Source organism: Haliaeetus albicilla, chromosome 3 (assembly GCF_947461875.1).
Source record: "Haliaeetus albicilla chromosome 3, bHalAlb1.1, whole genome shotgun sequence".
In the NCBI taxonomy this organism is placed as follows: Eukaryota; Metazoa; Chordata; class Aves; order Accipitriformes; family Accipitridae; genus Haliaeetus; species Haliaeetus albicilla.
This window is the reverse complement of record NC_091485.1, coordinates 13,172,602-13,195,285: the sequence shown is the minus strand read 5'-3', so window position 1 is coordinate 13,195,285 and position 22,684 is coordinate 13,172,602. Positions and strand designations below refer to the sequence as shown.

Sequence of the window (22,684 nt, the reverse complement as noted above, 5' to 3'; positions counted from 1 at the left end):
CAGCATGTGTTTGACAACATCTTTGCCACAAAAATCCCCAGTTGGCCGGTTAGGATTCTTTTAAACATTAAACATGAAAGCTGGGGACCCGGCCTTTCTTTTCTGTGTTTGCAAAGGGACAAGATTTTTTTCTCATTTGTTTAAAATAGTTCTTTCCCTTAAGCTGTAGCTTTTGGAATTCTATAATGAAGTGATAGTCTTGGCTGGTATTTTTAAAAAAAATACTTTTAATGATTGCTAGAAAAAACTTGAAATGTGTTTTCCTTTAAGGGTAAGAAACAAAGAAACATGTTATTTTCTTTTAAATTACAGTTATAAAACACTGACCTTATGATTTTTCTAGGATATGACTGAGGTTAATCTTTTGAATGTGTTACACTGTAAGCAAGGCAAAGCAAAATCAGAACAGCAAAGTTATCTTTGACATTGTTCCTCAAAAAAATATCGCCAGTTCATAATTTTTTGATCACGATTTGCAAAATTGCTTTTCAGGTGAATACCTGGTGACTTCATAAAATTTGGAAACAAAATACTTATCACTATCTTCACTGTGCTGGTAAGACCATTTCCCAAAAGGGTTTTAGGGTTTGGAGGGGGGAGAACTATTAAAACAGCTTTTTCTGGTGTGCAGTGTTTGCTCCTGGCTTTTTGTAACAAACAGACTTTCTACCTGCCTGTTTTTCTTTGAAACACTTTGTTTGAGAAAGGTGCTATAGTTAAAAGGTGTATTTTCTTTAAATAATGAAATGTTAGATGTTCTTTTTCGTCATAAATATTCTAGTTCCTTTACACTGAGCCTGGCCTGTGCTGCAACACATAGGAGCATACAACAGGCATACAACAGGCCAGGTAACAGCCATGACTTCATATTACTCCCGCTCACATGGATTTTGTTAATACTGCATCAAAGGATCACATTCTCAGTCTGAAATTCTGTTTTTTTCGGTTCTTCTTTCTGGTGCTTTTTAGGAAGTTCCAAAAATGATGGTGTTGCAGCACATCTGCTCAGTGGTGTGGCAGTGAACATACATGTACTCTGTATTCTGACTTTGTGTGAAATATCAGGTCATGTGCACTTCAAGATAATGATTGTGGCCTGAGCCCAAAACTGCCTCATACTCTTGAACACAACATATAGTCAATAATTTCTATTATAAGGCAAAGCTTAGATGTGAGAGGCAGCTTTGGTAGAACCACTATATGTCTAATCACATTCCACTCCAAATACCAGGTATGTTTTCTTCATCTTTTGATAAATATTTAGGAGTGTACCTATTAAAAATTCCCACCAAGGCAAAATGCTGTTCTTCATACATTTCTCCTCTGAGAGCAAGAATGGGAGAACACATTGTATGTGTTCATTATTAATCATATACCTGAATGTGATTCTGGATTAGTATGGCTTTCAGCCTGGTGTAAGACTGTACTCAGTTCTGCATAGGTTAGAATACAGTGTTCACCTGTCACTTGAGAAGAGAGGTGGATTTCAGCAGGGAGCACACACGTTCTCTGTACCACTTGGAAAGGAGCCTCCTGTGGGGAAAAAGGAAAAGATTTCCAACATCCCTCTGTGTTTCTGTGGTTTTCATGCTCTCCGGCAGGCCAGCCACGGTCTTTGTATGACTTAGTGAGGAGATCGCTGTTGAGCTCCTGGGAATTAAACTTTCTCGCCAGGCAGGAGGGGACCAATATTACAGAGGGATTCCTCAGCTCCTGGATCCCAGGTATATTCCAGCTCCAACCTAGACTGAGAAGAAGGTGGAGAGGATGGTTTTGTCATTGTCTTTACTCTGAATATTTTAACTCTTGTAAATAATTATTTTTTCAAGTATAATGCATTATTTATAGCAAAAGTATATTGAGCTGTCTGGTTTAGTTGACCAAATCATGTTATATTGCCTACCTAACCTTAATCAGAAAGTAATTGATTATTCATTTACCCGATACCATATACTTCTAAAGTTCTGGAAACAAATACCTGCCTTATAAAATTGAATTAAAATTTTTCTTTCAAGACCCAAGTGCTGCTTTGAGGCAATCAAAAATATAACATGAATGACACCAGGCCCCAGTCTCTGTTCTTCGTCAGTCTGCCGGAGCTACAAAAACTCTGTGCCACTACAGTAACACTGAGTTCTCAGATACCGGAAACTGAGACAAGGAATACACAGCTAAAGATTTGCAGGTAAAGAGTTTTGAGGGTTATTATTTTCAGAAGCTGTTTGTGGTTGTTATTGAAAGATTTTATTAGCAGTACTGGAGTTAACCGTAATAAAATCAGCAACATTCTTACCAGCAGCAAACAGTATAAAATTGTTCAAAATTTTATGTTTTTTTCCATGGGGGACTTGCTGGCTATTGGGGAAAAAAACACATTTCTATTATGTTTTAAATGTCATCGGTTAAAACTAACAAGGCCACCTACTTCAAGTTAATATATAGTTAAAATTAATCTGTGTTCACATGCAAAGTTGGAATGCTTTAGGAACATCTTTTGAGTTATTGTATTGCTTTATGTAGGTTGAGACTGAGTGAAAAGAATACTCGGAAAGCATATGTATGCTCCTTAGTGTTCACCAAGTGTTATGTCATTCCCTTTAATAGGAAAGCAAAGAAATGAGAAATTCTGGCAAAATAAATGCTTTTGGAGAGTTCTGTTCATGTGTCAAAGGCCTGTAGTCTTTGTCGTCTTTGTCTTAGACCACTGTGGGTGGGTTAAGAGCAAGTAACTTGGACTAGTCCAATATATTATACTGAACCACTGGAAACCAATTAAAAGTGGAATGTATTATGTTTGCAGAAGGTGAGAAAAATAAATTTAAGCTGAGAAAATCAAGTATGGAAAATTATTTTGGAACTTTTTTCTTTTTTTTTTTTTTTTTAATAGACAGTTATTATTCCTGCATCAAGACATCCTTTCTGCACCTGTTATTGGAACACTAAATCAACTTTCAGTTGTAATGGCGGTCAGTATCAGTGTGTAAATAAGTATATGTAGTTACATACTATTAGGATGAGCGGAATGCATCTCACTCAAAAGAGAGAAGCAGCAATATGTTTTACTGAGGTAAAATAATAATTTGACAGAGTTCAGTAAGTTTGATGGAATTTAACAAAGTTTTACAGTGGTTTGACAAGGTTCAGTAAGTTTGATGACAAGGTTCATCTTATTAATTACTGCATGGAACAAACACACAAAGGAAAACTGAGTTAGCATGACTCATACAGAGATCAGAGGTGTGAAGAGTAAAGAGGAACCTCCCATTGAATCATGAGGTTCAGAGTGGACCCCCTTGCTTTCTAAACTCCTTTTTGGAGCCTAGGTGTGGCTGGATCCAATGTTGGTCTCAGACTTGATCAACAGTTCATGTCTAATGGAATTATCCATACAATGTTTATAATATCTGAGTAGCTACATGGATTAGTAGTGCTTCATAGCATGCTATCAGTCACTTACCGAGGATTTGTCATGGATAAGGGATCTTTCTGCCTTGGGTCAGGAAGGATCTCTTAGGTAAAGAATCTCTAACCTTGAGAGGCATCCCTGCCTAAGGGGAGAGTCACCTGACATGCAGGCCAGCTGCCTATCAGGGAGAGCTCAAACTGGGCCCATCTTGATTTTAATATTTATAGGGTGAAGTAGTTGGCTGCTGGTCAGTAGTATAGACAAGACAGATGTCTTCAGTTTAGCTCTTATATCTTATTCTGTACTTTGTTTATCTTGTACTTTAGGGTTTTGAAACCACCTTTTGAAATATTCCTCAAGACACCTCCACTCCCTTGTACATGAGCCAGGGGCTTTCCAGCTCACAAATTCGCCCCAAGGACTTGAGGCCCATTGCTTCTTGGTCAGCCTGAACCAAAGTACAGCTAGGAGTCAAGTGTATCCATCACACGTACATGCATGTTTCTCTAAGAAGCGTTTTCTTTGATGATCAAGGATTACGTCATTTAAAGCAAACTTTTATTTTTGTGCATTAGTAATGTAGATGGCAGCTTATGTCTTCAACTCTTTTGATAAAATGGCCTTTTCAGATGGTGAACCCTTTGAGGAACAGAATGGACTCAGTTGGTAAGATGCCACCCAATTCACGATGAGAGCAGCAGGGGCAGAGTTCTGCAATGTTGTTGTGGGCAGTTGTTTGCTTGCTTGTTAATGTATCTTTCACTGGAAATGAGATTATGCTATGGCAAATGCCTGAACTAATTTTGGCTATCATTATCCTTTAAAATACAGGATATGGTGTTTGCTTTAACTATTCCTTAGCCTGTTTTTCTTTGACGAAGTCACGGATGGACCAGAATTTAATTTATCATTTCCTGAAACACCCCTTAATTTCAGACACTTAATTTATTTTTTTTTTAATTTATTTTTAGATACCATTTTACAAATCAGGCATATGCCAAGCCTACATAGAGAAACAAGGAGCTACTGTAAGTGCTGAAAGATGTCACAGTTCTTAAGATTGTTACACTTCTCTGCAATTGCTGTTGCCAGAAATGAGTATTTTTTGTAGAGCATACAATTTGCACTACAGAAGCCAAGTGTCAGGGCAAAAAAGTCTGTCCCATAGACAACATGTCTTTTATGAACCTGGGAATGGTAAGTATACTTTGTCAGAGTCAAAAGTTTTAAGAAGTTCCTAAGCTATTTCACTACATTTCTCTGCTGCAGTGGGATCCTGATCCTGCTCAGGGTCGTTGGGGTTTGACCTTGACAGACATGCCCTTCGGGCCAAAGATCTGCAGGTCTCCTGCTGGTGTCACTCCGTCTGCATGTGCTCTGTAGGTTCCACAGGTGGGGGTGTTCAGACAGCTGAACTGTCTCCCCATTCACGTTTGGGGTTTATCCAGCCTGTATAGGACAGTCTCAGAGAAGCAAAACAAAAACATAGAGAAGAAATGGAACTCATGAGCTTAACAGCTGATATATTTTTAGACCGTTATGCATATGATTTGCTATCTTCTGGTATGCAATGTTTGCGGGGTTTATGAATGTATGTGTGGATGCACTAAAATTGCTGCATCAAAAAACTGATTGTAGTCAAAGCCAGTAGCTCTCATGATTCATATGCACAGCCAGTTGGGTGTATTTTTCTTTGTTTCAAGAAGTGTAAGTGTATATCTGGATTAGTAAGACACATACTGTTCAAATATGCTTTCCTTACAAAACTGCTTTATGTTGATACATGTAACTGACCTGTCATTGTTCAATTTTCTAAGACCAGCAGATTAGTAGTATGAAGTATATTTAATAACCATGAGCTGCAAGCAGATCCTTGCAGGATCTCATTGGAAACATCCTCCTGGATGTGTGTTAGTTAACTCTTTTTAACCTGTTGTAGTTAGTTTATTTTTCTTGACCAATGCTGTCAACAGAAAGCTGTGCAGGACAAGCAAGCCGTAAAGCAAGTCGTACTGCTAGGTGAACAAAATTATGTTTATCTATTGTTCTTGTGATTGCAAGAAAATGTCTCTGGTCTTGAGTTTGACAGCAGAGTTAATACATGTAAATTTTGGATGTTGTGCCTATTGTCTGGAAAGAGATGGCTATCTAGTAAAGTACTCCATATAGTCCAATTAGTCTTTTCCCCAAGTCTATTATCAGTGAAAACATTACATGAATTGCAGTGCACCTTACTTTTATGACGCATGAAATCTAAATGCCTACATCAAATATTGTGCTAACTTTATCTTGTAGCTAAGTAGATGAAAAGTAAAGATGTGTAACATATACTAGGATTTGGCTCCAAGATGCAGTAGCAGTATCTTTGATTAAATTTTGACTGAAGCCTTTAAAAAAAAATCTGTTAAATTATTAATGTATTTTTCTTTTCTCACTGATGTTATTAGCTGGAAGCACCACAAACAGTTAGTCCAGCCATTCTCCAAACCTGTCTCTCCTACACGCTTACAGCCAGACTTGCACCCAGATGGAACAAGGCTGGTCATCTCTTGGTGCAAGGTATTTGACTCACCTGGGTCAGAGATCAAGCATTTAGTTTTCAGCTCTTTATTGTTGTATTTATTTTCCATAATTTAATTTCCATCATTATTTCATTTCCACCACTATTTAGTTCATTATATTAAATTATTTCATTCATTTATCCTATGATTTTTTTCTTTGACTGCATTTTTATTGTTCCTTTATCCAAGTTCAATGATTCAAGTTAACAATCTGAATGGACATATCATTCACTTTTTCATCTTCTTTCTCATCTTTGAAATAATTATTTCAACTGAACGCAACATACCAGATTAATAATTTCCAAACCAAATATTGTTGGACAGTAAATGTCTTCTAAAAGTTGGGCCTGTTTTTCAGATTCATGCTTTTATCAGTGGCACTTCTGCACATAGTTTGCATGCTCTTCTTATATAGAAGTGTTTTTCTGTCAGACCATCTCCTTCTACCAAGCTCTGCCTTTTCAGATGGTACTTCCTCTGCCTGACATCTCTCTACTAACTCCTGTGTAGGATAAATGTGAATTACCAAAGTGTGGAAAAACAGATGTGTTTCAGATACTGTGGTGTGCTCTTATTAAGTACAGCAATTGTATAGATCATTCCAAATATACATTGAGAAAAGTGTTTATGTTATTGTCTTATTTCCAGCCACAATATTAACAGTATCCTGTTTCGGTATCTTCAAAATATATAGCGCTCTGAATGAAATCAACTTATTCAGGAATAGCACCTAGAAGTAGAGGGTTAGATGGTAGCTGGTATAAAACTGATTTAAATGAAAGACATTGACTAACAGCAATGTGACCCTGCTACATGCAGCTTGTCTAATCATATATGTTGCTAAAGCTGGGCAAAACTGATGATATATGGTAAAATATGTAGTAGTACTATACAGATTTGCTTTTGAACCTGAGAAATTTATTAACAGTTAGTCAATTAAAAATAGCTCAATGTATAAATTCCTTACTGGAAGGAAAAAATGATGTATAAATTGCTGTCCACTAATATACTTTCATATATCTTTCTTTTTTTTATAAGAGGTTAATAAATCAGTGAAAAGTTAATTGATAGAGGGGGTTTTCTCTCCTTAAAAGGAACAAACCTTTCAGCGTTCATAGCACACACAAACAAAACTGTGTGATTTCTCCTTTTTTTTTTTTATTGCATTAAGACATTTGACATATCGTTTAGAAAATAATGTCTATCTATTTCATTTATTAAGGTAAAGATTTTTTGTCTCATTCAGGAAGGCAAAATGCTGTTGGTAAGTACAGTGTTTTGTTAATGGTAAACTTGTGAGAGCAAGGTATAGTTATGTACTTTCATACTGGCATGATCTTGGTATTACCAACACAATGTCTTTTTGTATTTAATTCTGAAATAACATCTGTCAAAATACACTTGATGGCAGATGATGCTCTGTATGTAATAGTTGTCAGCTCAACTACACCTTTGAAAATTTACCCACAAAAAAAGTAATTTTCCTACTGTTAATCTACAGCCATAGATTGAAATTTACCTTTTAAAAGTTATGATTATTACAATTAAATGCACTTGCCTCAAATTATGTGTCTTGCAAGTGATGTGAAAGTTCCATAAAAACAGATAGGAAATGAGCTAAAGTGACTGTCCTGTATGTACTACCTTTGCTGTTCACAAAAGTCACAAAGCATGCTGCTTAGCTGTTACAAAAATTACAAAGTAGTATTTTTATTCCACTATAAAAATCAAAGATTACTTTGGGGGATGTTGGAGCCTAAATTTGTAACAGGGACATATGTTGAGGAATGTAATACATTTAGTCCCTATGCTACAGCTTGCTCAGGGCTGGGTGAATGTTCTGGAGATGTGTCAGTAAATGCTTGCCTTGCTCATATAGTCTTTCCTATTGACCACTTCTGGATGTATAATACTGGGCTAGATGACTCAATACAGCCAATGTTTGTAAGAACTACATTGGCTTTGAAAATGGCTGTTTGTGTATCAAGGATGTGAGTATCAAGCATCCAGTTGCATGGACAGCCATAAGTTCCTACAGAGGTGTACTGTATGGATGGTAATTCATTATTATTTTAATTTTTCACAGTTAAAATGCACTTATTTTTAATTTCCATGCTGAGGAAGTCTAGCCTTTTGATTTTCAAATGCAGCATTTTGACTAACAATTACTTTAAATAAACATTTGGTTTAGCTTTCCGTCCAACAGATGAACTGTAGTTCAAAACAGGGCTTTGCGCTTTGGTTTTATTTTAGTTATAGACCTCAATGTATCAGAGAGACAGCTTTGCATCAGTGTGGAGCCTTGCTCAATTCGGTTGCCACCCCCTGAGGTATATTTTCTATTTTTGTCTTATTAATCTTTATCTTCTTTTCTGTTAGGTGACTTGCAATTAGCATGATGGGGCTAGAAGTGCTTATTTCTGATTGCATTATGACAGTAATCATATTCATTGAATATCTGCATCTGTTTTAAGTGCATAAGATCCATATAATATCTATATTGATGCATTCTAGCAAGCATTGTAAAATTGAGATTCTAGTCTAACTAAGAGACCTTTCAAAAAATGCTAGCAGAATATAGTAGTGAAGCGTGTTCATGATTCTAGATTTCCTTCTAGCAGTGTTTTCTAGAAAAGGCATTCACTATCTCACTGTAACACATAGACAGTTTTGAGTAACATCTTAAAAGCAAAGCTACAGGTAAGTTGTCGGCACTATATTTAAAGTTCCTTTATATAATTATTCTGGAATCTGCTTCCTTTTCTATGCAGCTTCCAAAATACTGGAGCAGCCTGGACTATGCTGCTTATAAGCATAATTAATAAATTGTTTAAGAAATCATGGTTGAGGTTGAAAAATTACCATCCTTTGTGGCAGCCATGTCACCTTTGTTGAATATGTCCATACATACAGGGGCATATTTGTCAGGCTTGCTGGTTTCTTCCAAAATAAGTATTTCTGATCCAAACTCTTCTTTCTTAGAATAGAAGAATAGGATTTCTTCTGTGACCTAGTTGGACAGCATAAACATTAATGCTATCTGTAGGAATCCAGTTCCAGAATTACACAAAGCAATGATGGAAGCAATCATGATGTGGCTTCATTATCAGTTTGATCATTTTAATACTATTCTAAAACAGAAATGGCCAGATTTTCTTGTCAGTGAATAAATGCAAACCCTGGTAGATCATAGAGAGAGAAAAAGTTTCTCAAATCTCAGTGTTTGATTGATTGGCCTCTACAGTCAAATATTTTCATATTGTGAAAATGCGTGGTGTTTTTTGACTTCTCACAGGGTGAAACTATATGTCCCATTAATTCTGTTGCTTGGATCTTTGCACTTGATAAGGCAAAGTGGCATACACAGTTACTGGGCTGTCAAACATGGGTTTCTGATGTGAACTTTAAAAAATGTGCATGGAAGTGAGACAGTTCTTAGTTTGATAAAATTCCTTCTGTACTCTTACTTATTAAAACACTTCAAATAAAGTTTAAATCTCACTGATTTAAATAACCTTTAAACCTTGTACTGACATAACTCTTGGAAGTGTAGGCTGTAATATAAGATAGTGTGCAATTTGATAATGGGAATATCTTCTGAAATGATCAGTCTGTGAGAGCTGATAAAGGAATAATAATGTATAAGCTTCAGTGTATTGTGATACACAATTATTTTGGAAAATTTTAATTTCATACTGCTGTAGAATTATTTGCAACTAACTTATTTTTTCTGTTTTAAGCTGGGAGATTTTGATATTTCAGCAAACACCTTAAAGCTGTTTGACAGCAATGAAAATACAGTTATTCACCAACATTCCATATTAAGTAACTGGTGCTATGTTTTGCCAAGGTAGGAGTCTCTTTACATTTCAGCAGAAACAAACATTTCCTGGAATGTTTCCCATATGAATTGTGAATTTGATACTAGTGATAAGAACACTTTTGTTTTACAGTCTGTTTTACATTCAGGAATCTTTCTTTTTTAGTTTTATGGTCTCAATGTTACAGAAAATGAGAAAAATTAATCAGTGAATCATAAATTACACATTTAAATATTATTTCAATTTTAGTAATTGCTACATCTGTGATATACAAGAGAATTAATTTTTCTGAAATATTATTTTAGCAGAAAGTGTCAATATAAAGAAAAAACATATTTCCAGCTTTGCCGCAAACTACCCCTATTTTCACCTATGATGTTAACCATAAAAATATGAGACGTAATGATATATTTGCTTTTGCTCTACATTCACTCGTAGTGAGTATTACAGACAAGAGAAAATTAGACTTGTAGGTGCCAAATTCTTTTCCATACTTCAGGAAATAGTGCTATTGTTCTGTCATAAACTTATGAGCTAAAGGTACTAGTCCTCAAAACATAAAAATAATCCATAAATACTTTCAATGCCAAAAATTATTTGCTTTTTTTTCCCCAAAAAGTCAAATATATTTTCAGCTGAGTTTTATGACACCCTTTCTAAGCATCCCTTCTTTACCTATGCATAGCATGAAAATGGGTCAGATCATAAACATCAGCCACATAATTCCTCCAGAATCTCCTTTCCATTCATATAAAGAATTTCAGATACACTGGAAGAATCTGGTAAGAAACAATATACACTGCTTTCGTTTTTCCCTCCCTTTTTTTACCTATGGAGTTTGTATTTGTAATACAAGTTTGTGGGTTTTTTTAAGTATGGATATATTCTTCCAGAGGATCTTGAAGAGACAAAAATATACTTCAGTGTTTACTTCAAACCAATAGGGGAAAGATTCTTTACGTATCCTTTCAGAATATTTTTGTTACGTTTCCTTTACTACACTTCTAGCAAAGGTCTAAATTTTCATTTTTGAATGTGCCACATTTTCTTCTTCCATAATTTTGTAGAAGTCAGTAGAGAATTGTTTCACTAGACAAATTGGAACAAAATATTTAGTCAAGTCTCTTTGTCCTAGTATTGAATAATAGTAAGTCAAATAGAACAGCTTCACAGCTTCTGTAAACATGATAATGCCACTCTAAATGGTGATGTAAAAGGAGGAGTTAAATTCCTGTAAGAATATGGCCAACAAAGACTTGTTTTAAAGAGAGTTTTCCTGCTAGGAAAGACTAGGCTAAGGATTACTTATATTGAGTAATCTTTACTGTGGTAGTTTAGTATGGTATAATCATGTTGAAATCCTGTAACTTTATAAGCTTCAGTCCCTTCAGAAAATAAGTGCTTTTGTTCACCTTTTTGAAAAAGCTTTAGACATGTTCATGCTTTCTTCTCAACGAATATGAATCATAATTATAGACATGTAAAGAAGCTTGTTATGTATTCCTGAACACTTACTCAGGTACCCTTTAAGTTGCATCCGAAGTCAGCCAGTGCAGTATTTCCCTAGAACAGGTTCAGAAAATGTATTGAATTCTTTTCTTTCTGACATGAAGCGTAATCTTTCACATATATGTGGATTTCCAGTAAAGATGACAAGTAAAGCACTTTATGCTACACAGGAACTCTTCAGGGCTCCGGTGCGTGTACCTTTTTTTTATAAACATATTAATGGCATGTACTTTGTTCACGGTATGAAGTGGTCTTTATCATATTAAGAACACAGTGAGAGCATATAACTATGCTTTTCACAACAAACAACTATCAACTATGTAACTTTTAATTAAAAGTGTAATTAAATATGATATTGCTATTTGCCATTGTTATGTTGTTGTTCACATCACAAATACATTAAAAAATTGGACTTAGTGTTAATTAGTTGATATAAATATTTGCAATTCTATAGACCTTATTTTACAGTGGATATCCAGAACTTTCTCACACCTTTTCCACAATAACAACAATAAAATTATTATTATTAAATTAAAAAACAAAACAAAACAAAAAAACCACAAAGTTCTGTGGACTTACACATTTAAAAACACTCAAGCTGTAAGATTTACTCCATGGCTGGTGATGGAAAAGAGGCAAGCAATCAAAACTCCTTTAATTTGAAGTTGCGACAAAGGCTGAGACTCAAATTTCTTTGGTAGTAGCGTGTGAAAGAAGAAATGAAGTAATTAATTCTGAACAAAGAATAGTGACAGAAATTGCAGAGATTCTAAAATACTATAATCCTCTTTCAGAAAGCAGTTCCTGTTTATGTCTCTTCAGTGATCAAAGCTAGAATGGCTCCTCTTTGTCATCTGCAGTTTTTATAGACATCCAAACTGTCTTTTGCTCAGATTACGGATGCCTTTAGAAGTCTTAAGAGACGAGGAGCCCTGTCAGTCAAACTCTCTGCAGACCCCCTCAAAAGGGGTAGGCATTACCCAGTTGGAAAGCACTAAACCAAGATAATGACTGTAACTTAAGTCTTTCCTTCTGAGAAATATGATATTCCAGCATAGTTTATAAACAAAGAACTGGGGGGAGGAGAAGACAAATCTTCATTTATAGTGGCAACAAAATATTGTTTAAAAATATAGTTAATTTTAATTCAAAATAGGAAAATGTATGGTTATATATTGTGATGTATATTGGTTGGTATGATATAGTGATGCATTAGGTGGCACTATCAGACTTTTAAATTCAGTTCATTCAATTTAGCAACTCTTGTTGTATTGCAGGAAATAAAATCTAAGCATATGAAATTGGCTGGTGAGATGGTTTGTGTAGTATCTCTAACGCAGGCTCCTCCAAGGAAACAGACTTTGCCTAGAATTTCTTCACCATGCAGTATGGAAAACAGCCACTGGATGGAGCGTTTGTTCAAAGAGCCAGAAACACACGCTTTTCCGAGTAGCCGTAAGGATACAGAAAAGGTTAGCATTGGAGCAACAGAGAAATCAGTGAATAAGAGGCAAATACCAGAAGTACCAGAGTTACCAGTTGTGAAATCTTTAGGAGTGTCTATAAATTCAGCCTTTGAACTACCCTCCAAAAAAGTCAGCAAAATTATACCAATTTTCAAAGGAAAGTTGATGCAAATGAATGGAAAGCCCACAAATCAAATGAATGGGAAGAAAAGAGAACATGCTGAAAGACATTCACCAATAAAAATTATGGGTGTTTCATCTTCTATGCTAAGTGTGTGCAAGTCTAGCATAACTCAGGTTTACAAACCTGTTCAAAATATGTCAGTCAAAAATCCTACTCATAGCAGCGTACTTCAGGTAATGAATGCGAAAACATATACGAAACATGGTATACCTGTATTTCGGTGGAAAACAGAGTCTGGTGGACAAATGACTAATTCTGATTTTTCTGATAACTTGGCTTTGGGTGGGAATTCAAGTGAAGTCAACCACGAAAAGGCAAACCCTCCTTCTTTTCTTAAGAATGTTGGGTCAGTGCTTCAGAAATCGAACATCAATCTGAATCTGAATACATATCCATCTCCTACTTCCAGTGCAAGAAGGGGAAAAAAGTTTGCAAGTCAAAATACCACGCAAGTTCTTGAGAAACAACACCAGTCAAAGAAAGTACATTTGCAGATTTGTAAATTAGACAATGAAATGACAAATTCCAGTTTATCACAGCAACAAAGAAAGAGATCAAATGAAGGAGTAGAGTTAAATATTCATGAATCTGTCTTAAATGATACAGTGTGCATCTCCAAAAATGAAGAAAATAAAGCAGCCTGCCACTCTAAGGTCTATATTGCTAAGACAACCAGTCATCATTCCAAGTCTAACTTTGAACAGGTAAGGTAAATAACAGGGCTCATTCTCACTGGTTCTCACAAATTCAGTATGTTCTAAAACAATGTTAGGCAATAAAGAGCATGACTTTCATCATGTTCTACCATCATTCTCAATAGAGTTTTTTAAAATTTCTACCATATAAGTTAATGTTTTCTTCCTTCTGCTGCTTTTTTTCTGAAAGGGAAGATGATTTACTGTGTTGTCTGAGATACACACTTTTTTTATTTGGGACTTTTAAGGTGGGATAATTAGTTTTCCTTTCTTTAAGACAGTTTATCAAGATTTGTGTGAGGTTAACATGGTGAAATTTTTGGTGTTCAGTCTGTCTTCATATGAAAACATATTCATGAACAGCTCCTGAAAGGAATCTCTAACCTTAGCAATTGTGTAGTGCTGACTGCAGTGTGTGTAAGGCATTGTGTTGTTAGACAAACATGGAAGTTTTGAAAATACAGGTTTAATTACAATTTCACTAAAAGCACAAGTTGCAACAGGAAAAATTCCTAGTGGGCATAAAGAAAAAAATTCTTTAGAGTGAGAATGGTTAAGTACTGGAACAAGTTGCACAAAGAGGTTGTAGAGTTGTTATCCTTTCAGATTCTCAAAACTTGACTGGATGGGGCCTGAAGCAATGTGATCTAACTTTGAATTTAGCTCTGTTTTGAGTAAAAGTTATGATTAAATGACTGCTGGAGGTAATTTACAATCTAAATTTCTATGCTTCTGTCTGCATTTCAATAAGATAAATAGCTGAGCTGATTTCAGTGCAATTTTTATGAGGATGATATCCCACAGACTGGGCACATGGATGAAATATGTTGTGCTTATCACTTTTTTCACCTATAAAATGTAATTTGGTAGTTTATTTCAACTTTGTATTATGAGGGCACCTTTTGAAAAAGTAGGTCATTTTAACAAGTAGAAAAATACTGGTGTTTTTTTGCTAATGAAGGTATAAACTTCTATACTTTAAGATGATTACAGGGAATGAGGATCTGACATGTGAAACACTGACCTCAAAACCGACTTCCTCAGTCAAGGAGAGCAACATGGAAGCATCTGTAAAGAAAGGTTGTGCCAGAAGAAGACAGGTAAAAGACGCACACACATAGACCCCTTAATCCAGTCTACAAGGACCTGAATTAAGAGATAAAAAGGAATTTTTAATTTTTTTCATTTTAGCATGTTCCAGTTAAAATGGGGAAACCAAGAGATCTTATTGAGCCTGCTCTGGATAAAATTAACCTTAGCCAGGATAAAATTAGCCTTAACCATTGGTTATGTTACTGTACTTCAAGGGTGCATTTAAAATGTTTGTCTTCTGCAAAAGATACTACTAAAATGAAAAAATTTAATGATGTTACTCAATGTAAATATGTTTCTGAAGCAGATTTTCTGATTCTACAGAAAACAGTTTTATCCTGCCCAATATAACTATGGGCATTCTCAATGGCTCTGTAAGTATCTCGTCTTAAGTGCTTGAATTCAGCAACGCTCTGTAGAGTTCCAAAAGGTTATTTGTAATTAATTCTGAGATTTAAAAGTTATATTATCTTAGTTATTAACTTAATATATTTAAGTTGTTACGGTATTACTAGATGGGGGCAGCAGCAGCAATTAGTAAGTTCCTAATATGAATTATTTTTTTTTAATACTTTTTCCTCTGGACACTGCTCTAATGATAGTAGTGTGTACTTTTAAATCCCTCTTCAAAATATTTTTTCATGATTCTTAAATATTGCTTTTACCTACCACTGGGCTACACTTCTGTTTCTAATTATCAGTTCTTTAAAACTCAGTTGTATCTTCCATCTCCTTCTCCTTACAACCACGTTCTATACGTTTTTACTACCCAGAAATTAGGCCCATTAGAAGGAACAGGTCCCAGGTCTCCAATGCTCAGTACAATTGTATTTTCTCACTTAGATATGTATTATTTCTGCTCATAGCCAACTGAAAATACTGTGCAATAATTCGACAGAATAAGCCAGGTGGAAAAGTTGCACACGCTTAAGTCCCTTTTCACCCAGGTTCCCTTGCCTTTTATATTTCATTTCAAGCATGACCATCTGAGGTCTCATTACCCATGCTTGATCTGAAGTGCCTTTGCCTAATTAGATGTTGCAATATATAAACTTACCTTGTCAACATAGTTATTAACTGTTGATTAAGAACTTAAGCGTATGTATCCATAATTCAGATTCTTCCACTTAATTTGCATTTGTTAACATTAGATTTTATCTGTCTTTTTTTTTTTTAATGCTTTTAAAGCCAAATACAAGACAATTCTGTAACTTTTAATGGTAATTAAAAGAGCACAGTTTGTGCTATCCATGCAGGTCAGAAAGGGCCAGTAGAGCAGCCTCAGGGGCCTGCAGCAGGAACGCACTCATACCCCAGAGCTCAAGCTGCAGCAGGGAAGAGAGGAGTTGGTGTAGGAAACGCCAGCCCAGCTGCTCTGAGCTGGCCTCATCCAACTGCAGCTGGGAAAGGCCCTTCCACAGGGCCACAACTGAGTCACTAGTTCCAGGCCCAGCACTGCAATGCTACAGCAGTAGAGTCAGGAGTTAGTCTTACAAAGAAAACGAGAAAAACAGCAACTAAAAATAACTGTGGTTATAAGAATAACAACCCCAAGGGTCTGAGTACTGAAGGGAGACTTCCACCATGATACGAATTAAGTGCTGAAGTCCTTTCCCCACCATGGGGAATGACTCAGCCACACTAGGGCTTGTGAGCATGGAGCTAGCTCTACAGCTTGGGCAGGCTAGACCAGCAGAGAGCTTGTAGCTGGTCTTGCTGTCCTGTCCTGTCCTAGTCATGAGTCACAAGTGTCCCAGGCCATTCCTCTCTCCCCAGGCAGGCTGAGCCCTGCAAACTACTTTTGGGAAGTGGCAGGAGACAGCAAGTTCTCACTTGCCTGCCGCACTGCCCCTTCAGCATTGCCACTGCTGGAGCCAAGCCAGGTGGATGCACAGCTCTAGGGAAGCTTCAGCTGGAGTCTCAGGAATAGGAGAGGGACTTGTCTATTAACTGGGGTAGGGATGGACTCTCCAATGCTCATTAGTCTGATTCCTCCTCTCTCCAGATTAAAATACAATGGTGCTGACTGGGGACACTGCTAAATACTTCTCTGAAGAGTAAGCCTTTGTCATTATCTCAAGTTTGGACACCAAAAGTGATGAGTTGGTTTTGAAAGTCTTGGCTGCCAGCATGTAAAAGGCTATTTTCAAAATAGCTCTGGTTTTAGTTATCTACCCACTGTACATATAAACATACTTTAAATTATATTTATGTTGCAAAATAGAAACTTTTATTAATTACTTCTCATATCATTCAACTAAACATTTCACTCAGAAACAACTTTTTAGTTGAGTTGTTAGCTTAGTATTACTGCTTTGTTTGCTTTACTGTTTTTTGCCTTTTTTTTTTTGGTTGGTTGGTTGGTTTTTGTTAACAGAAAGAAGAAGGTTATTTGAAGTTAAAGAAAGCCAAAAGAAGTAAGCCTTCTATTTAGGATGTTCTGGAGTACTGAAAGAAAACTCTGGGTATGCTCATTACAAATTTTAAATATTTTTCTTTATTAAAATAATATCACGTCTGTAATAGTGCCTACTTTTGGATCATTATAATGATACCAGCTGTCTCCGAAGGAATCACTTTGCTAAAAAATGGCTTCTAGAGCAAAATAACAAGGTAACAGAAGCTAAGATTCTTGGTTTTATTGGATACTAGCAAATAAAGCTTTCGGGTTTTTTTGTAAAACAAGCAATGTTAAATACAAAGGCATCGTGTACTTAGTAGAACTTAGAATTTGGCTTAAATTTGTATTTTGATTGGCTCATTTTCTTTCAGACTAAAATAAACCTGTTTTTTGTGCTGCTGAGTTTCATTTGAATCTGAGCTGAAGTTAAAACCATAAACCATTGAAGTGAAGCTATGTGTATTATTTAATATCATTACATGAAATGGGGTGGCTAAATGCTTTTGTGGTGCTAAGATCTAGTCCAAGGACAAAATGGTCCTTCATACAAAATGAATAAATTTAATTTTGTGAACAGATATTTCAACCCACATCGTGGGTGGTTGTCGATAATAGTCTTGCAGGATAGAACAAGCTTTTGCTTTGAATATTCCTTTGGATATTAAGGATACATATAGCATATGAAACCTACCAGTTTTATTGACCTAATGTCTATCCAAGTTATCAGTACTAAAGCATGCAGGAAAGAGTAGCCTGTACAGTTAACTACTTCAGAGATAAATAGAAGTACATTTATTCAAAAGAAAATATTGATGTAAGCAAGATGGTCACACAGACACAACAGCACAAAAATGTATATTATACAAAACAAATAGAAAATCATAGCAATAAAGAACCAAAATATAAACTGTGCATCTTTTAATCTTGCTTTTGGCTTCAACATAAGTGATAACAAGTAGCCAAATGTGCATTTTGTCTCAGAGATTCACTTTATGTCTTTCCTTTCTTTATGTAGATAAATTTCCTCCTGTGAACATATATATCAATTGTCTGCTTTCCCTAAAGAAAGTCCATTGTATGGATGGAAGCTTTGCATATAGGGCCTTCATATCCTATTCTTGCATCTAGCATTTAATCTCTCCTGCTTCATGCCAGGCAGTTCAGGCATGGTCCTTCTTCAGAGGTGATCTGTTTTAGCAATTCAGCATAGGTATCTGTAGGTCCAAAGTCTGTGACTTTCACTGAGGACTGATGAACAGGAATGGTGTCTCTCAGAATGGTCAGAACTTTACTTTTTTTACCTAAATAAAAAAATCTATTTTTTTTTCTTATTTATGAGTTAAATGCCACAGGATCAAGTTGATCGTGGTAGGTGATGCTTAAACCCTAGAGAGGAAACAGTGTCTTCCATAAAGTATTTAAAATATGATTTCTAAGAAGCCCATTGGTATGGGTTCTTCATTGGTGTTGATGATTTAAAAAGAAAACTAGAGCTAAAATAACTTCTGCTATTGGACCAGTGCCTACAATTTTGATTCTGAAAAGCTGTGCTCTGAATTTCTTTATTATGTATTACTACACATGCATTCGGAGTACATGTTTTCATTTGAACACTTGAGAATTACTTGTAAGTTTTCAAATTTACTGTGTAACAAGATTTATGGGTGAGAAGGTCCTACAATGGAATTCAATGATGTAGTCAACAGGAAAGACTTGGATCTATAATTCATGACAATAAAAACATTTTTTTATAATTATCTTGCAAAAAGGGTCAGTTTTTATGACTAACATGCCAAGTTGCACAGCCTCTTTACTTGTCCAGGAAATCACAGCATAATCCTAATTTTTTTCCTTGTTTTGCTGGTGAAAATAGTGGGTATGTTAATAAAGCAATGTGAGAGAAGTATTTAACATTTTAAGAAATTGGACATTTGATTTTAATACTAAAACATTCTAATTCGTTCTCTGGGGAAGGACTTGGGCTTTTCTTTGGCATAAAAGGAGTAGCTAGATATTAAGCACGAGTTTGAGATAGCCCCTTCCTGCCCCCATATTTAGGGGTCTGGACTATGCTGGGTACATTGTTCTTTTTCAAGGCCATGTAGATTGGGCCAGTGGAACTTCCAAGGCCGCTGAGGTGCCCAGCCCATGGGGTGGGGGCAGGATATCTGCTGCTGAGTGAGCTCTGTAGGGTCTGTTGGTTATGTCTACTAGATTTCCATTGAATTTAATAGGAGTTTTGACATCTAACACATATGTAGATAGCTAAATGTCTAAATCTGGAGCTCAAAACCATCCCAAGAGTCAGGCTTGAATAGTTATTCAGTTTAAATAAAGATCTGCATGATTACAGAGTTTTCAGAAGAGATTTATAGATTCTTTTTAAGCTATTTTATATTTGCTGTCAAATTAAAGAAAGTCTCCATGCTTAGTCTTTTATTAATGGAAGTCATCCTATCTTTTTCAAGGTCAAAAACTACTATGAAAGGGAAGTTTGGCTTCTAAGACCAATCATAAGAGCAGAGCTTCTAAAGGAGAGTATATGCTAGTACAGAAAGATGTTTTAAAAGAAAGATTTGCATCATTACAAATGTTGGTGCTAGAACAGACATATTCAAAATAGCAGTGCTGAAGTCCCCAAGCCTTTTCCACTGGTCTGCATAACTCTTCCTATTGCTCTGCTCCTGTGTTGTCATATGATACTGACCTTTGGTTTTAATTACCAAAACTCATTTAGCAAATGAGAAGATACAAATTCATCTCATATAGTAATAATAGTATTATTTTACATGAAAGTAATTGCTGCCATTACTGTAAAGATGTTGTATGAACACAAGCTGAAGGCAGGGGATCCACACAACTGGAATTAAGTAAAATTTCTCAGCAGTTTTGCATATAAGGGCTAGAGATCTATTGGACTGTTTCTTCTAAAAGGTGGATTGGCCCAAGCCAACATTTAGGAATTTCTCTTCTGATTAGAAGGCTGTGGTACAGAAATTTCAACAAAGCCATCTTTCAGATGCTTTCTTGATGTGAAATATTAGGCCAAAATAATACCTTTTAAGCTATCGTATAAATATAATAGCTTGAGCTGGTTTTATGAAGAAACAGGTTTAACTTAAATTTGAAAATATTTGCGTGGAAATTGTATGTGGTGAAAATATTTGGGTTTTCATTGAAAAGGGATTCTGAAAATGTTTAGTCTTTCAATGAAAAAGCAATTCCTTTTATGATGGGGGAAAATTCATTTCCTTTTCAAATCTAGTAGCAGAAATAACCTTTGGACTGTGTACCACAGTAGGTTGTTGGTACCTAAATACCTGAGACATACTCCAAAAAATAGATGCTATCATAACATTATTGCTATTATCCTATCCATTTGTCATTGCTGCAGGACTGTTCCAGGTTAGGGTTAATCTAATTTACTGCATGGTTAACCATTTAAAAATGCTAAAGAACAATTTCTTAAGATTCTGTCTCTTGCTTTCTTGTAGAGTTAAGAATGTGGCTTGGCTACCTGATCTCAGCTGGTTAAGAAGGTGTGAATAGACTTCTGCAATCAAAGTGCCTTCTTCCAGCACTACAACTGATTGTAATATTTTGAGGGTTTTAAATTTAAAAACCCAGACCTAAGAGGAAGGATAAAGATTTAAGATACCATAGATTTATCAAGAGAGAGAATTCTTTCTTTTTCTGTATAAAAATGCAAACATTTAACTTGAAAGCCCTAAATCCAAACTTCATAAACAGACTGCAAATACAAATGTGGAAGTACAGCAACTTTTGTTTGCCTCTTAACCATACAATTCTGAGTTGTCTTTTGGTTTCTTTTGTGATCTAAACTTCTTCTGTTTTCCTCCATTCAGGTTCCCAAGAGGGCATTAACATACTTGAGGATCTCTGAGCTTTGTGAATTTTGCTCTGTTTATTTCACATCACTGGTACCTGTTTCTGGATAAAAACCTGAGGGTTAAATACTTACAGTCAAGTGAATAACAACTTCTCCTCACAGTTTAATAAGCCTCTAATGAATTTGAAAATTTAGCTAATTGCTTAGTTTTTGAATCACATTATGTCTGTCCTAGTACTTGCTTACACACTTAATCCTTCTTCCAAGTTATTTTGAAGTTTCAAGTCTGTCTTTTTGTGATATAATTATATCTAATTCTTTGCTACAATGTCTGGTCCTCTTTGTTTCATCAGTAAAACATTCCTAAATAACTTTTCCATGTCAGGTCAGATCCTTAGAAAATAAACGGTACATTTTTTCTTAGGGGAATAATCTGAAGGCTGGATTTGATTCAAGCTTCTTTAATTCTTATTATAATTTTTAACGAATTTCCATTTTCAGAAATGAAACTGCTCTGTAAAAGATTTTTTTTGAAGTCTAATTGATAATGCCATTCTCCAGCAGTTCATGCAGAATGTGTATAGTTGCCCTTTGAGTAATTTTATCAGCATAAATGTATCTTCAGTGACTCACTTGAAGGTGTAGTTACACATATATACATATATGCAATTGTTGCCCCATAATTGCTGTTTTTAAGTGAGTATTATCGTGTTACCCGGAAAATAAGAATCAAATGACACACTAGCTCCTAAACTCAAATGATATAAAACTTTAGTTAAACACTTGCTTTGGATATATATTTGCAAAACTTTTTTCCTAAAGGAATTGGTGCAATGGAACTTTATGTGCTTTATGAAAACCTTTTTAGGTTTATATTGCTATAGCTGTATTTTTATTTACCTCATTTTCCAAAGCAAGATTTTGCCCTACTACAATGACAACTTTTCGTTTGTTTAGGTTTTTTCTTGAATGGTGACTGTTAACATAGCTCTAATTTAATGGTGCCAGTGTTTAAAAGGAAGTGGGCACTTCAACAACATGCAACTTTCTCATACATAATATAAAAAAATACAAAACAACACAAGTATTACAAAAATTAAAGCAATATGCTCAGCAAGAAATCAAATTATACTTACATTTTGTCTGGAAATTGGTATACAAAGCTACTTTTCAAATGCTGTGGATTAGTTATTCTTTCATAGGTTTGACTATAGGTAATTGATCTTTTTCTTGTCTTACAGTACGAAAAAACCTGTAGAGCAGTTGCATTTCTATTACGCTATATAAATTAATGCTTCATCTGATATCTTTCCTATTGTTGCTTTTTAAATGCCTCCGGTTGCCAGCATTTGCCTTGTATTATAATAGAAGTCATTTTGCATTGTCCTTGCATTTTCAAATGTTTACATCATTTTGTTTTATCTATTATAATACTCAAAATACAGAAAATTTAATTATTGCAGATCCAATTTCTTCCATTTAAAATAAACTATTGAACTACTCATTTGTGCTAAATTGCCAAATACTTCCTAGTCTATGCTGTAAGGGAGGACCCTGTTATTCAACCCCACCCACCCACTCCTTGTAAATGTGTAGTAAGGTGTTGATAGTGAGCGGAAACATGCTGGGTGCAGGAGTGGTGCTGGAAATGCCACTAATGCGGAGGAAGAATTAGTGCTGTGGCTGCCTGCAGAGGATT

General features: G+C 35.4%; 2 protein-coding genes across 2 annotated transcripts in view; both read left to right on the top strand.

The window, feature by feature from the left end:
- CNDP2 (carnosine dipeptidase 2) overlaps positions 1-22,684 on the top strand; it is a 350,882-nt gene that overhangs the window by 255,780 nt on the left and 72,418 nt on the right. The window lies entirely within an intron of this gene.
- On the top strand, positions 1,043-22,491 carry C3H18orf63 (chromosome 3 C18orf63 homolog). Its single transcript, XM_009918903.2, has 15 exons — positions 1,043-1,724; positions 2,016-2,185; positions 2,888-2,966; positions 4,378-4,434; positions 5,854-5,965; positions 7,190-7,231; positions 8,221-8,297; positions 9,708-9,817; positions 10,474-10,570; positions 10,663-10,748; positions 11,308-11,491; positions 12,575-13,651; positions 14,626-14,742; positions 17,112-17,199; positions 21,002-22,491. The coding sequence occupies exons 2-14, from the start codon at positions 2,052-2,054 to the stop codon at positions 17,166-17,168; spliced, it is 2,229 nt and encodes a 742-aa protein (XP_009917205.1). The 5' UTR covers positions 1,043-1,724; positions 2,016-2,051; the 3' UTR covers positions 17,169-17,199; positions 21,002-22,491.

Coding starts and splice junctions, on each gene's coding strand:
- C3H18orf63 (XM_009918903.2), top strand. CDS start 2,052: ATGAATGACACCAGGCCCCAGTCTCTGTTCTTCGTCAGTCTGCCGGAG. Junction 13,652..14,625: donor CCAAGTCTAACTTTGAACAG/GTAAGGTAAATA, acceptor CTATACTTTAAG/ATGATTACAGGGAATGAGGA. Junction 14,743..17,111: donor GTTGTGCCAGAAGAAGACAG/GTAAAAGACGCA, acceptor TTTTGTTAACAG/AAAGAAGAAGGTTATTTGAA.